Source organism: Parasteatoda tepidariorum, chromosome 5, assembly GCF_982258835.1.
Source record: "Parasteatoda tepidariorum strain Cologne lab strain chromosome 5, Ptep-v5.0, whole genome shotgun sequence".
Lineage (NCBI taxonomy): Eukaryota > Metazoa > Arthropoda > Arachnida > Araneae > Theridiidae > Parasteatoda > Parasteatoda tepidariorum.
Genome location: NC_141759.1, coordinates 93,447,304 through 93,461,695, shown reverse-complemented (window position 1 = coordinate 93,461,695; position 14,392 = coordinate 93,447,304). Strand labels below are relative to the sequence as shown.

Below are 14,392 nucleotides of genomic sequence, written 5' to 3'. Positions count from 1 at the left end.
TCACAGCAGAGTTCGATGAGATTCTAGCACTCTCATGTGCTATTTGCAAGATATTCTCAATTTCTGGCTTAATTTTCCACACTCTGATATCGAACTGAAAAATCTCTTGTTCATTTTATAATGGCTGATATAAGCAAGAAAAGAGTTCTTTGTTAGAAACTAGTTGTTTTATCATGGGCATGTAAAGTCTTTGAAAATTATTTTGTTAATGTATATAGCACTTAAAAATATATTTAAGTGCTGAAAAAGTACTTAAAAGGTGCTTATTTTTGTTGAAAGATTTGACTACGTATTCTGATATTTTAAGCGAATGAAGGTTTTAATCAATGAATATCTTGGCTCTTCAGTTTTGTGGGATTATTTATTTAATAGGGAGAAAAATTATTAGTTCCGTATTGAAAAGTTAAGAAAATATCACTTGTTCTCCTCAATTTTTTACATTTTTTCCACGCTGGGGTTTAAAGAAGCTTCCTAACCCACTTGCATCTGATGATTTTTGTTTTCTCTTTCCCCTTTCCAACCTTTACTTGGTGTAGATTTAAAGTAGTTTAGCCGATTCTGGCTTTTGAGCTTATAATTTCTATCTTCAATATAATATAAAATCGCTGTAGAAGGAAAAAAAATAACATCTTTTCTATAGTTTTTATCTTATAAGTGTATAAAAAGCTATTAGAATTATAACAAAATATGAAAATCTCAAAAATTGACGACTTTTTGGAAATTTTCAGAAAGACAAAGGGAAACGTTTTGCGATAATATGTGCTAAAAATGACGTTATAAAGTCTCGTTGTATTTAGGAATTTAAATCACAATCTATTTAGACTTATACTCACAAGTTTTATGTGCTCAAACTTAAGTAAAACTATTATTTGAGAAAAATGCACTTTCCGTTTGAAATTAGAAGATTCTTTTATCATGTCTCTTGTAATTTTTTTAATTGTGCAATCGATTTACGTTTAAAAATAGTACAATAGCAAAGATGGCTTGGTAAACTTTTTTTAGTTTCTGCCTTTTCTGACTTGAATTCAACTAAATTTTTATAGATTAGAGATCTTCAATCTTTTTAATCGAGAGCTACATTAGTAAATTCGAGAATGCAACTGCTAGATAATTTAGACGAAGAAATTTGCGCTGAATTTTGTTATGTTTGTCGATACGAAATTAAGGAAGGATAAAAAAAAAAAAAACGTTAAATCTAACTTAAGGAAAGTGAGCATAGACTAGCTGTTCAAATAAACGAGTGATACCAAAGATTAAGAACAGGGTATGTTTAAGTATTTTCAAAATACCATTTTTCTTTTTGTGACAGTTTTTTTTTTTTTTTTTTAATAAAATTTCGAATGAATTTTTTTTCTCTGTTTGCTGGCTAGATTTTTTTCTCGCTAAATACTATAATACGTCGATTTCTTTTTTTCCTTTTCTATAAGCTTAATTCCCAAGTTATGTATTTTAGTAGTTATCACCTGAAAAAAAAAATCACTTTCTTTTATTTTTATTCTTTTTTAATTGACCTTAAACTCCTATGTTTGTAAAATAGTTCAGCGGGTCAAGCTTTTCAAAACAACTCATTTTCCTTTTTATCTTGCGTAGAAGGTGATATAAATATTCGGTGTTAGAATTGCCAGCTCAATTTAAACCCCACATTTTCTTCAAAAGAAAATTCTTAAATTTAATAAAATATAGTACCCATATTTAATTCTTTTATGATATCTTTAGATATCAGTTAGGTTATACCTCACATAAAATTATGAAAGTGAACAAAAATGTTATTACAAAAAGGTATTAGCTACTTGTTCTAATAAAATAAATTGTATTTTAGTTTTATTACAGTCCGTAAATAGTCGTGAGCGTGCGGCAATTATTGTTTACCTTCGTATCCTTGCAATTCTAAAACCAATTAGACTTAGAAAAATCATCCTACGCTAATTCGATATTTCTATTAGAACTGGAATTCGGTTCTTGGAACTAGCAGCTTTTTCGTCCCTCAATGAAATAGATATCCCACAAAAACAAATTGAAAGAAATGTTATATTCCACAAGAACAAATTGTTAAGATAAGGTGTTCTACAGTCCTCCATGCAAAAGGGGGCGACCACAAACTATTTGTTGCTCATAAATTATCAATTTGTTTTTGTGGGGTATCTATTTCACTGAGGAAAGCAAAAACAGCTAGCGGGATCTATCCTTTGAGACTCCTTCCCCTCTTGAGCAACTAATGATCCCTAATTTATCACATAAATATTAAACTAGTTTATTTTATACTAACGAATACTATAATTTAATTGTACTAATGGAACATAAGTGCTCGGGTTAACTCATTGATTATATTACTAAAAGGAGCAACCAAAAAAAAAATCGATCCTATGTAATTAATGGAGGGGGGGATTGAATTCTAAATCCATACTATAAATAAATGTAAACACATAATTCTATGGTAAAGAAATGTATTTCCAACAAAATATTAATATCTCAAATATAATTTCATTTTTGTGCTATTATCTAAACAATTAAACATTTTTGTTTATATTATCCACCAGTTCTGATTCGTGAAACTTGCAATTATATTTATAAACAGCTGATAATCCATAATTTATTTAATATTTCGGTTCTTCTTTTTTTTTTAAATTAAGTGAAGTGCTAATAAAAAATGAAAAGAAAAATAGCCTAATGAAGAAAAAAAAAATCATACGACCATGTAAAGAATAAGTTATGAAAAGGATATGCATTTATACAAAATTGCGGCAGTATTTCTCATCGAACTTTTCAACTCAAAATAAAAATAACTAAATTCAAGAATGTATGTTTCTTTGATAACCATTCTCATTGTTTACGACTGTTTTTTCTATTTTTTTCCATCTTATGGAGAATAAAATAAATAAATAAATTCATAACTAGACAGGAAGCAGCTGTAAACATTTGAATTTCAAGTACCTGACAAAACCAGTAAAATCTGTATTTTGTTTATTTTTTAACAATACTTTTTTCTTTAATATGAATTAAAATGATTTTACACGATTTTTGAATAAACCCTCCTATATATTAAAAAATGCAGAAATCAAAATATCCCTTATTGATATAGTAATAATTTATGAAATTAAATTTTAGATCCTACTTATAAATTAAGACTTCAACTTGACACAGTTGGTTATTTGTGTTATATTTAACGTAACAGAAAATATTCGTTTCCTCTTTAGATAGTAAATTAGTTAAGTATAAAATAAAGAATTAAAAATTTGGTAGCATTTTTTGCCGAACAAAAAATTTGACCAGGGCTATCGGAATTCAAGCCCCCACCCTCGAACCTCATTTGCTCGATAGGATGGATCTATTCTGCTCTAAGGGGTATGTCAGAAAGTTTATTAAATTTTAAACCCAACATCCAAATTGATAGATAGGAAAGAAACTTTTGAACAACTTGTTATTTTTTTACGGTTGTAGTTAATTAAAATACAGGGTAACCACAAAATAGGGTTATTATACCAATCTGGGAAAATCAGATAAAATAAATTTTTTAAAATTTAGGTTCAATATTTTCGCTTTTTTTTTTTTTTTTTTTTTTTTTTTTTAACATTTTTGGGATTACTTAAAAATTTTAATGGCTAGCTAGTAACTGAAAAATTAAATGTTTCCGGTTACAGAAAAAGAGATGTTTGTTAAATTCTGCCCATAGAATTCGGATTTTTTTTTTTCTTCCTGTGTGTGATCACCCTATAATAGTTATTTCTTTTAAAGGAAGCCAATATTTCCTCATTTTAAAAATAAATTCGTTTTTATCCGCCCATTCTTCTCCCCTCCGATTAAAAAGACCTGTTTTTTTTTTTTTTTTTTTTCTTCTTCTTTCTTTTCCTTCCTTTGGAGAGACAGGGTTGAACTTTTGTCGACAAAAATCACTTGAAAAAATTAAGTCTTTTAAATCTTTTTTTTTACATGACATAACTTTTAGCTTATTATAACTGAAAAATTATCTACGATGAAATCCTCAAAAAAATTTTTTTTTAATTAAAAGCTTATACATTTATGAAAAATAATTTTAAGTTACTAAAAAAAACTAAGTAAAGTGCAGTTTGCTTCATTAACAATTTCCATCATTTAAAATTTTATTTTATTCTTCTGAAGAAGGGCTGCTCAACCTGCGACCCTCGAAAGCTTCTGAACGCAATGAATTAAAAAAAAAAAAAAAAAAAATGCTGACAATTTTGAATCTTACATTTAAGTCATCACCTTTTAATACGCTCAATTTGCACTGATTCTATTGAAAAAGAAATTTTCTCGATCGCTTTTTCATTCTACGAAATTCCACATGGTTTTAAAAGACCTAATATTTTTAATTCAGTATGAAAAACGCGGATTTCAAATTAGAGTAAGTTTTACCGATTTCATCATAAATCCAAGTGATATTTCGATTTTTTTTTGGGGGGGGGGGGGGCATTTATATTTACCAATTTTCATGTGGTTTGTTAAGATTCCGATACATTATTACAATTTGTGATATATAAATCGCGCATCTAATTCATCGGTTTTTGACGTTCTTTATTTGTACCGATTTCATCATAAATCAAAATGATTTTTTTTAAAGACAGTTGTTGCTGCGGTTTACCGCGAGTTTTTGAAAATCGAGAAATTTCATTACGAAACACGAGTTTCAAATTACACATTTATATAACCACTTTTTGCCTCGCTTCCCTTTCGCCCATATCAACATAAATCCAAATAATGTTTAGATCTTTTTTTAGCGTTTATAACTACTAATTTCCTTGTGGTTTATAAATTCTCGATACATTTATTACGACTCGTGAGTTATAAATCCCGCATCGAATTGAACACTCTTTTGCTTGTTTTATTTGTGCCAATTTCACCTTTTTTCAAAGAAAATTATTAGGACGTTTTTCCATGTGATTTTGAAAATCCCATATTTTTATCACATATATATATTATTAATACAATGTTATTGCACTATGAAAAATTCGAAAACTTGACGAAATTGCGAGTTTTTAAACTGCTTTACTGTTAGTAATTAATTTTGTTTTATTTATTTTTTAATTTTGGTGATTTTTTTAGGGGAAAAACTAAAAAGAAAACGTTTTCTATATAAAATTCTTAAAACCTCTAATAATTCTTAAATAGAAATAATAACTGAAAAATAATATTAATAAATATTGATATTTATTTTGTACTAAAATGGATTTGTTTTAATTTTTGGTGTTTCTTTAAACATTATAAATTTTGTTAATTAAAATATTTAATTCAAATTTATATTACTCTATAAAATGCGTGTTTATTTTTCTTGCCCTTTCATTCTGTAAACTCTTAAGTTTTTTTTTTTTTTTTTTTTTTTTGTTAGAATTTTTATCTAATATTATCTATAATATATATTCGATAAATGAAGAAAAAATTTTTTTTAAAAAGTAGCAGTTTTTTTATAGAAATAAATTTAAATAATTAAAAGTATTTAATTTTCTGCTAATATGGTATTTAAGTTTACTGGTAAAAAAAATATTTAGTACTTAAAACACTAATGTTAATATAAAAATTATATGTGTCGCTAACTTGAACTAAATATGCATGCGGCCCTTCGTTAATCTACCTGCTGTGCAAGTGGCCCTTCACCTAAAAAAAGTTGTGCACCCCTATCTAGAATATTAAATATTTCTTTTAACACTGTCAACGTAGCAAAATAATAGCTTTTAGGAAGTAAAGAGGGTAGGAAAAAATATCCTAATTCAAAGACAAAATTAATACTTAAAGAAAATTTTTAATATTTAGTCACTTATTTCAAAATTCTTTATTAAATTAAAGACATGTTTATTATAAAATTTTCAACCAACATATTTCTGATAACACGAAGTATATTCTATAACACATTTGCGTATCAATATAAATTTCTTTATTAATTATAACACAATATATTAATTATACCAAAAAACTACATCTGGTTTTGTCCCACCTTCCCGTATTTATAAGCAACCTTAAATTTTTTATTTAAAAAAAAAAGATATTTTTAGAATGGATAAAAGCTTAAGATAATTCGTGCTGTTGAAATAAATTCTTATGTGCAGCGCTTTAATTAGATTATTGATTTTTATTAAACTACTGAAAATGTGAGTTGCAAAATACTTAAAAAAAATAATGTCGCGTTTCTGGAAACTGATTACGAAATTTAACTTATCGTAAACCTGTTCCAAATAGAGTTTTTTTTTTTCTTCTTTTTTTTTTCCTCCCTTTCCTTTTTTACGAAAACAAGAGTAGCATATTGTTTACGTCGGTTTGGTTCTGTTGGCTTTGTTCCCATAAACTGGAGCATGCGCAGAAGCATACTATCAACTACTACTACACAAGCTTTATTTCGCAGAAATGGTTCTGTCATTTCATCGGGTAGAAAGAGAGGGAGGGGAGAGACAGGCGTAAAAGCCTTCAAAAGTGAATGTCCTTGAATTCATTTTTTATGCGTCGCATATTCATCTCTAATAGAATTCATTTTTGTGTGAATATATAATTCGAAAGCTTCTTTTTAATCATTATCACAACCGTTGTAATTCACTACTTCTTTTCTAAAAATCGATTTCTAAATGAATTTCATGCTATAAATATATGCCGCAAGCTCTTTTATATGTATTTGCCAAATAAATCTTAATATTTTGTCTTTTTTTTTTCTTCAATTAATCTTTCCTTAGAGTTTCTAGATACATTTATTACAAATTAATTAAATTCTGACTTTTAAGAACTTAATGTAGATATGTTCCCTACTTGTCTTAGGTTACGGCTGTAAAAAAATAATAATAAATAAAAAAAATTTTACGAAGAGGGAAATTGCATGATGGATTCAAAGTAATTCTGTTACAGAATAAACAGGCTAAAAAAATCCCTCATATGCAACATTAGTTCAAAAATAAATAAAATAACTCAGTCTGTACGTAGAGTTCTGCTTCATCTATGCAAATAGCGCCTAATATTTCCAGATAAAACAAATAAATAAACTCGTGGTAGTTAATATTTTGTCTACTATATATTTTGTCGTGCAATAATTTGGGATACAGCTTACACCTTCCAATGAAGCAAGCCGGGTTCGAATCCAAGTAATGGCTGGTGGATACGAATTCAGTGCTGACGTAAAATATCTTCAGTGGTAGACGGATCATGGATTAGAGTCCCCTTGCCGTTGGGCTAACCGTGGGAAGTATTCGTGGTTTTCCTCGCCGTGTAACGCAAATGCGGGTTAGTCCCATCAAAATGTCCTCCACGAATCCAAATACTTGATCCAAAAGTTACCTCGTCTTTTGAAATGAATTAAAAATTACAAGGCTATGGTGTTGAACCTAAGCAGTAGTGAACTCAAGATTGGATCAGCTGCCCAGCGACGGTTATAAAATAAAGTAGAACATAATTTTCGAACGTTCCCTTAATTTTTTTTTTTTTTTTAATTATACCTGTGTTAATAAAGAGAAAGTGAGTCAATTTACAAACTGATTCACTTTCTCAGTCTCTTTCTTCAGTCTCCAAACTTTCTGAAGCCAATTGATACCTGTTTTTTCCTTCCAAAAAACTAAAAGCTAGAATTATTAATTTATTATTCAACAGCATACCTGCCAACTTTCACTCTTTCCGAGAATCGATTTTCAGAGTGGTTGTAAAACAATAAACGAAAAACAATCTGACTCGAAAATATATTTATATTTTGATCCCGTTGAAATTCGCTTGCGCAAGGATTATTATGCTTTTATATATTTGTTATAATTATTTATATGCAGTGGTGGTCAAACTCATTTATAATTATCCTTATAATTCAAAAAGTTATTTGGAATAACATGAGTATGGCTACCACTTTAAATATGAAAATAAAATCTTCCGGAACAGTTGGCAGGTATGCAACAGACATCAGTGTGTAATATTTTAAAACATTTGAACTTACAATGCGCAACTCTTATCTATAACTGAATACCGCTTTTATTTCAAACAACTATTTAAATAAATGAAACGATGACTGAATTGTTATTTAATTTTCTTTTAAATTACTGTCTAGTGTTGTAAAATAACATTAAAATCTTGTGAATATGTATTTCATAAATTTCCGAGAATGGATCATCGAAAATAATTGTTGTTCATTAAGAGTTCACCGGTCTATCCACACAGTTAATCAGAACGACCTAGTAATTTTAATGACCAATTGATAAGGGCTGAAGGGTTATAAATTTTAATCTGATTTTCATAATATCAAACCAAGGTACTATATAGGTAAAATATTTTTCTAATAACTTATTATTAAAAACTATTAATTGAAAAGAATTCTTGATGTTAATTATATTATAGAGTGGTGCATTTATTGACTGGCCTTATTTTATTGATAGAAATTTACAAAATTTAATACTATTCCCACTTGGGATAATTATTGTTAATTGAATTAATTCTTTATTATTTTTTTGATTGTCCATTGTTTCCGCTATTATTCTCAAATCACAAAATTGAAAGATCGTGGATTATACATCTGAAATTGGTTTTCTAATATCAGGGTTGCCATAGGCCACTAAAATGCAACTATTTTTGGCATAAAGCGACTATGGCAATTTTTTTTTGCCTGAAAAGGCTAAAAAAGCAACTATTTTCAGGAAAAGGAGACTATTGGGAGACTTTTCTAAACTCCTAGTGATGTTTTTTTTTTTTAAAGCATAAATTGAAAATTTGAGCCCCACAAGATAGTTTCTGAACATACTAAACTTTTTTTTTCTTAAAAAATTTGGAAAATTTTGAATTGCAAATTTGAGTCTTCACTTTTTAATTCATTCAATCTGCACAGACTCCATTGTAAGTCTTTTTCGTTTCTCGATCGCCTTTTCAATGATTATTGCTACAAAATTCCGCATGATTTTAAAAAAAAAAAAAATTAATACGAATTTCGAATTTGAGTAATCACTTTTCATATATATAAACATCTACGCTTATATAAAAATTATCATATTTGCCACCAACTTGACTGAATGGATCATGGTATATGACAATTAAGTCATTAACAAAACTTTAGTCATATTTTTGTTCTTAGCTATGCAACTATTTTCCTATTTTTTGGCTACTATTTTCATGTTTTAGGCTACTAAAAGCAACTATTTTGTTCAATTTTTTTCTGTGGCAACCCTGTAATATGGAATTTCAGTAGTTTAATTATTATTGTGTGTAAGATATGTAGATAAATTTAAACCGTGTCTGTTGGTTGGAAAAAAAAAACTTATCCCAATTTGTAATTTTTTTTCTTTAGTACAGTTAATATTTTTTTTAAGAATACGCCATACCGCGAAAGAAAATTTTCAGAATGTAATTAGTAAAATTGTAAAAAAATATTTCCTTTCTTGTTCTATGACTCACAGTCAAGATGATGTATGATTCTTAGATAGTCTATTCTAAGTAAGTTGAATCAATGATAAAATAAACGAGTTCTTGCAATATGAATCATTAACACAGGAATGCCGTTTGACAAACGATAATACGAAGATAACGTATTATTTGTTCCACGATTGGTCATTGAAATTGCAGTATATTTTTAGTAATAAAGTGAATTATTGTATTAATATAAAACTAAAATTATTAAATACTTTAACGTGCTAAGAGATTCATTCTTGTATATTTTGTTCGAAATCAGTTATGACTAAATATTTGCATTATCGAAAGAGGTACCAGTATCTAGTTCATATTGGCATTATTTGTACTGACCACATCTAAATGTTGACCCTTTTCTGATAATCAATGGAGCCGTTATTTTTGTAAGTGGATTAAGTCTGTTAGGAGCTAAAAAGTCTTATGTTTTTAATAATCGTTATTACATTGTGATATTTTTTCGATTTTCTAGTGTAAATTACAAAACCAAAATCGATTAATCTTCGCCTTTATTTTTAAATTCAATCAATCCTTAATCGAAGCCTCGGACTTGCACCATTTTCAAAAATAACGGTTCAAATATTTACTGCAATATCAAATGACAAATTATCGTCTTACAAACGGATGCGTGTTGCATATTAAACTAGACCTGAAAATTCAATTTCTGGGCAATGGCCGGTAGACTAATAACTTTGTAGCCACTTTTTTCTCAAACTAAATTAGTCAGTGACCTTTTTATTTAATAGCAACTTAATTTTTTTTTTTTTTATGTTGCTTGGATAAAATATATATATATATATATTTAAATTCACATTTGATTAGGCTATAAAAAAGTAATTTAACAATATAAATATATGACAAAATTTAGTTAAATATACTGAAAATATTTCGGGAGGCGAAATACATTTAATGTATACATATGAACTTGGAAATATGTGAATTGTCAAAAAACTTGAATTTTTCCATTACAAGTTTATTATGTTTCTTTGAGTCTTCCTTAATTGATGTACTTTAATCATTTTCAAAAAGAAAAAAAGTGACTAATTGTTCATTTAATTTGTTTCACTTTTTTTTTTTTTTTTCTGTTGTTGAATCGACACTTCGCGAGTGGTTATTTTCAGCTCTAAATTAAACCATTATTTCTTACTGAGAGTTTAGAATTTTAAAAGCGTCAATTTTTTTTCCCCTCTGTGAATTTTTACACATTTGAAACTCGGGGGAAGTTTACTTAAGTAGCGTTCCATCGATTTACTTATTTTTGCATTAAATTCTGATTAACTATGGTCTGTTAACTATTGCATGTTTTATATATTTCTTCATGCTGATTTCATACCATTTACATTTGTTACAAACAAGAATATTAACACATTAAGTTTAAAATTTAACAGTTTTTGCAATATTTTCATCAAACATTTTTTAGAGTTTTAGGTTACTAATCTTGTGTTTTTCATTTATTTTAAACCTAAGTCTTTTTTTCAAACTTGGCCGATTATAGTTCCAATCCTTTTTTTTTTTTTCGAAATAAAGCCCTTGAATATTCCAAATGAAACGCTTTCCAATTTCTGAGAGAGCAGCTGAAAATCAATAAAAGCGTAACCAGGAAAACTAGTTTTCTTACTATGACCTCAGCGCGTGTAGGAAAAGAACAATAAAAAACCCTCTACATTTTCTGGTTCTGATTGACCTCATTATAATCACTTGCATCCTGTATTTGACGTTAAATGCTTCGCATATTGTGTTCAGAATTTATATTTTACCGTGTTTTCGTTAAAATTAAATGTTAGAAAATATTAAATTAATTACAGAAAGTTATTCCCCTTGTGAAATGACAAAATCACCAGAGATGGGGAGGTTAGAATCCTTTCAGCATTCGATCCGCCATTTTAAATCCTAATATCTTACTTCTCTTATAAGTGATGTGTTCTTTTTTGTTAATTTAAGTGAAAATATATTTATTTATTACAAATTCGTTATTAAATCGTCAGATCAGTTTATTTAAGTGGTAAATGATTTAATTTAATTAAAATTATGAGTCACGACTTTCGTAAAATTGATCAGAAGATGGCGCCAGTAGCTAAGTGAAAACTTTATTGAAGGAAGCCCCCCCCCCTCCCTATCTTTCATTAAACTTAATAAATATTTATTTTCAAACTGCTGCTATTTCATTATGAGCAAAAATGAACCACATCGACTAATGCTTTTGTCAAATAGTTTAGATTTCTTTTGTGAGTTAAAGCTCAAATATGTATTTTAATAAATTCTTGATTGCTATTCAAACAAAAATATTTTATAGAACTTCATAGTTTCTAGAAGTTAAATATTAATTGTAGGGTCTTTTTTTTTTTTCTTTCTTCATAACAATCCAAGTTTTTTTTAATTGTTTGTTTATTTATAGTCTAAATTTTTTTTAAATTTAAAATAAGTTAATTTATTCTAAATTTAAATAAAAACAAGTTTAATCCAAATAAAAGAAAAAATTTCTAAAATATCTTCATGTTTTAATTTAAATAAAAAAGATTAAGCATTATTTAAGTTAAAATTTTGAGGTTCTTTGTTAAGTGTGTTACATAACTTAGTTGATTCTTAAAATACTATTATTCTTAACAGAAACAATGAAAGATACATTAAGTACTGAAGTGATTGAGTGATATTTGTTATCAAATTGTAACTTGAAAGTTTTCTTTATTTTTTTTTCTTCTTTCTCGCATGTGTTTTAGGCCTGTAGTCATATCTTAATTATTTCTTTATTATTTTTTGTGAAATATAAAATATATTTTATAAATAGTATGAGATTAATTTTCTTACAGGTAGTTTGCAATATCTTTTTATTGCAGTATTTTAGTTAATTTATTTTTTGCATAATTAATTCTTTTAGCAAAGCATTTCAAATTATTCTTTATTCTTTAGCATTTCAAATTTTAGAGTACTGAATATGTTTTCATTTATACTTGCATAAAATGAAAGTTTAATACATAATTACTCAAGATTAATGAAGACAAGTAAATTTAAATAAAACTATTCTTGAAATAGAACTCACCATTTTTTTACATTTGTTTTGTCCTGCAAATTAGTAAATTTTTATCAGTTTAAAATCAAAGGATTTATTCAATGCTCTTCGCCTATATTAAGTACAACACTGATATTAAAATAGACTTAGTAATAGCTGGATTATGAATTTAAAAGTTATCATTATAATGAAAATTACATGACTAGTACTTCATATAATTCATTTGGTCTTCAACTCAATGAGGAATAATATTTAGAAATCTGTTTTAAACAATTTAATTTAAAATTTTTACAACACAAGTGACTATTTTAATTCATAAAATCTCTCCAGCTGACTTTTTAAAAGTCGATGAAAGAAAAGAAAATATCTCTAACTTTGACATAGTTAATTTCCTAGAAAAAAATAATTATCTCTACAATAGATATAAATTCTAGCTAAGTGTGATCAATGAGTTAGTTATGTTAAAAGTTTTATAGAATGACTCGTGTAAAGTTTTGTTTTTTAATTTTTAGATTAGCTTTTACTACTGAAATATGAGTTAAATATTACTCAGTTTCTTTGTCTTCTGAATTAGAAATAAGTATTTGTAAAGATGGACTTGGCGTTTAAATTTGATTATGGAATTGGATGTTATCAATGCATAACTTTTAAGTTTATATTTATGGCAGAATATATATAAGTGACAATAAAGTAAAGCACATTCTGAAAAAAAAAAAATTCTGCTGACTATTTTGTTAAATGAGTGTGACTTCTATTACTTAATAATATAATAATTCTGTAATTTTTTTTATTGTGACATTTATTAAATTATTTACATTTAGTTAATTTGAGTTGGAAAATGTTAAGTGTATTCATTTCTCATCTGTTGCAAAAGCATGGTTTTATTTATTACGTTATTTAATTTCCAAGGTACTTATCAGTTGCAAAGAACGTGTTTTAACATGCTTTTTGGAGTTGTTTGGTGCCTTTAGCTAAAAAGTTTTTTAAAAAATTTAATAATAATAATTAGTTTATAACGATGTACTGCAACTATTTTCTACTTTTAAGTAATTTGTGTTATTTTTATATTGGTCAACAGTTTCTTTCCTAAATCAAATTTATCAACATTTTAGTATTGTCATTTTAAATTATCTTTTTGAATAATATTTGTAATTCACTTAAATGGCACATTGTCAAAGAAATGATCGCAAAAATAAAGCATTCAATATAAGATTGCAATATTATATTTTAAACTAGACATTGTTTTAGTTGATTCCCATATACAATTTGCATATATAATTCTATGCGAATTCATTCTTTTCTGAAGGGCTAATTTAAACTTATAATATTTATTAGTTAGGTTTTTCTAATTATTTCAAAATATTACCTTGGTGGAAGTATTTGACAATTACTTTATATTAATTTCAGAATTTTTTTTTAAATGTTCGCTATTTTCAGTTACATTATAAGTTAACTATTATAATTACAGTGATGATGAAGATGATTCATCCCAGAGCAGTGAGAGTGATGTTGATTTGGAAGAAGGAGAAATATTGGATTCTGGGGCTGAACAAGAAGAAGAAAAAGATTTTACTAACAGTATGACATTTATTATTATTTATAACTGCATACTCATTCTGTGTTATAAAATATAAAAAAAAGTGAATATAAAATAAATCAGTAACAATACTACCCAGTCATGTTACCCATATATGCTTCCCATATGTTTATATATGTATAGACCCATTTTTAATACTTCTCATGTGAGCCGCGATGGCTCAGGGGATAGAGCGTTCGCCTTCCAACGAACCTGGTTCAAATTCCAGTTGATACGAATTACGCATCCGACTTGCACCGACCACAGTACTGACGTGAAATATCCTCAGTGGTAGGCGGATCATGGGTTAGAGTCCCCTTGCCGTCAGTCTAACCGTGGGAGGTTCTTGTGGTCATCCTCTCCAAGTAACGCAAATGCAGGTGAGTTCCATCAAAAAGTCCTCCATGAAGGCAAATTTCTCCCAATGCTTGATCCAGGAATTCCCTTGT

General features: G+C 27.5%; 1 protein-coding gene across 4 annotated transcripts in view; it reads left to right on the top strand.

The window, feature by feature from the left end:
- LOC107436552 (uncharacterized) overlaps nt 1-14,392 on the top strand; it is a 44,895-nt gene that overhangs the window by 8,169 nt on the left and 22,334 nt on the right. The window contains exons 1-2 of one of the 4 annotated variants that reach the window (XM_087164545.1): nt 9,546-9,656; nt 13,836-13,945. In XM_087164545.1, coding sequence (XP_087020671.1) covers nt 9,628-9,656; nt 13,836-13,945 — 139 coding nt within the window. In that variant the 5' untranslated portion in view covers nt 9,546-9,627. Of the gene's footprint in view, nt 1-9,545; nt 9,657-10,998; nt 11,212-11,479; nt 11,586-13,835; nt 13,946-14,392 lie in introns of those variants that run through there. The other 3 variants (XM_087164544.1, XM_087164546.1, XM_043042240.3) reach the window with 3 other exon arrangements.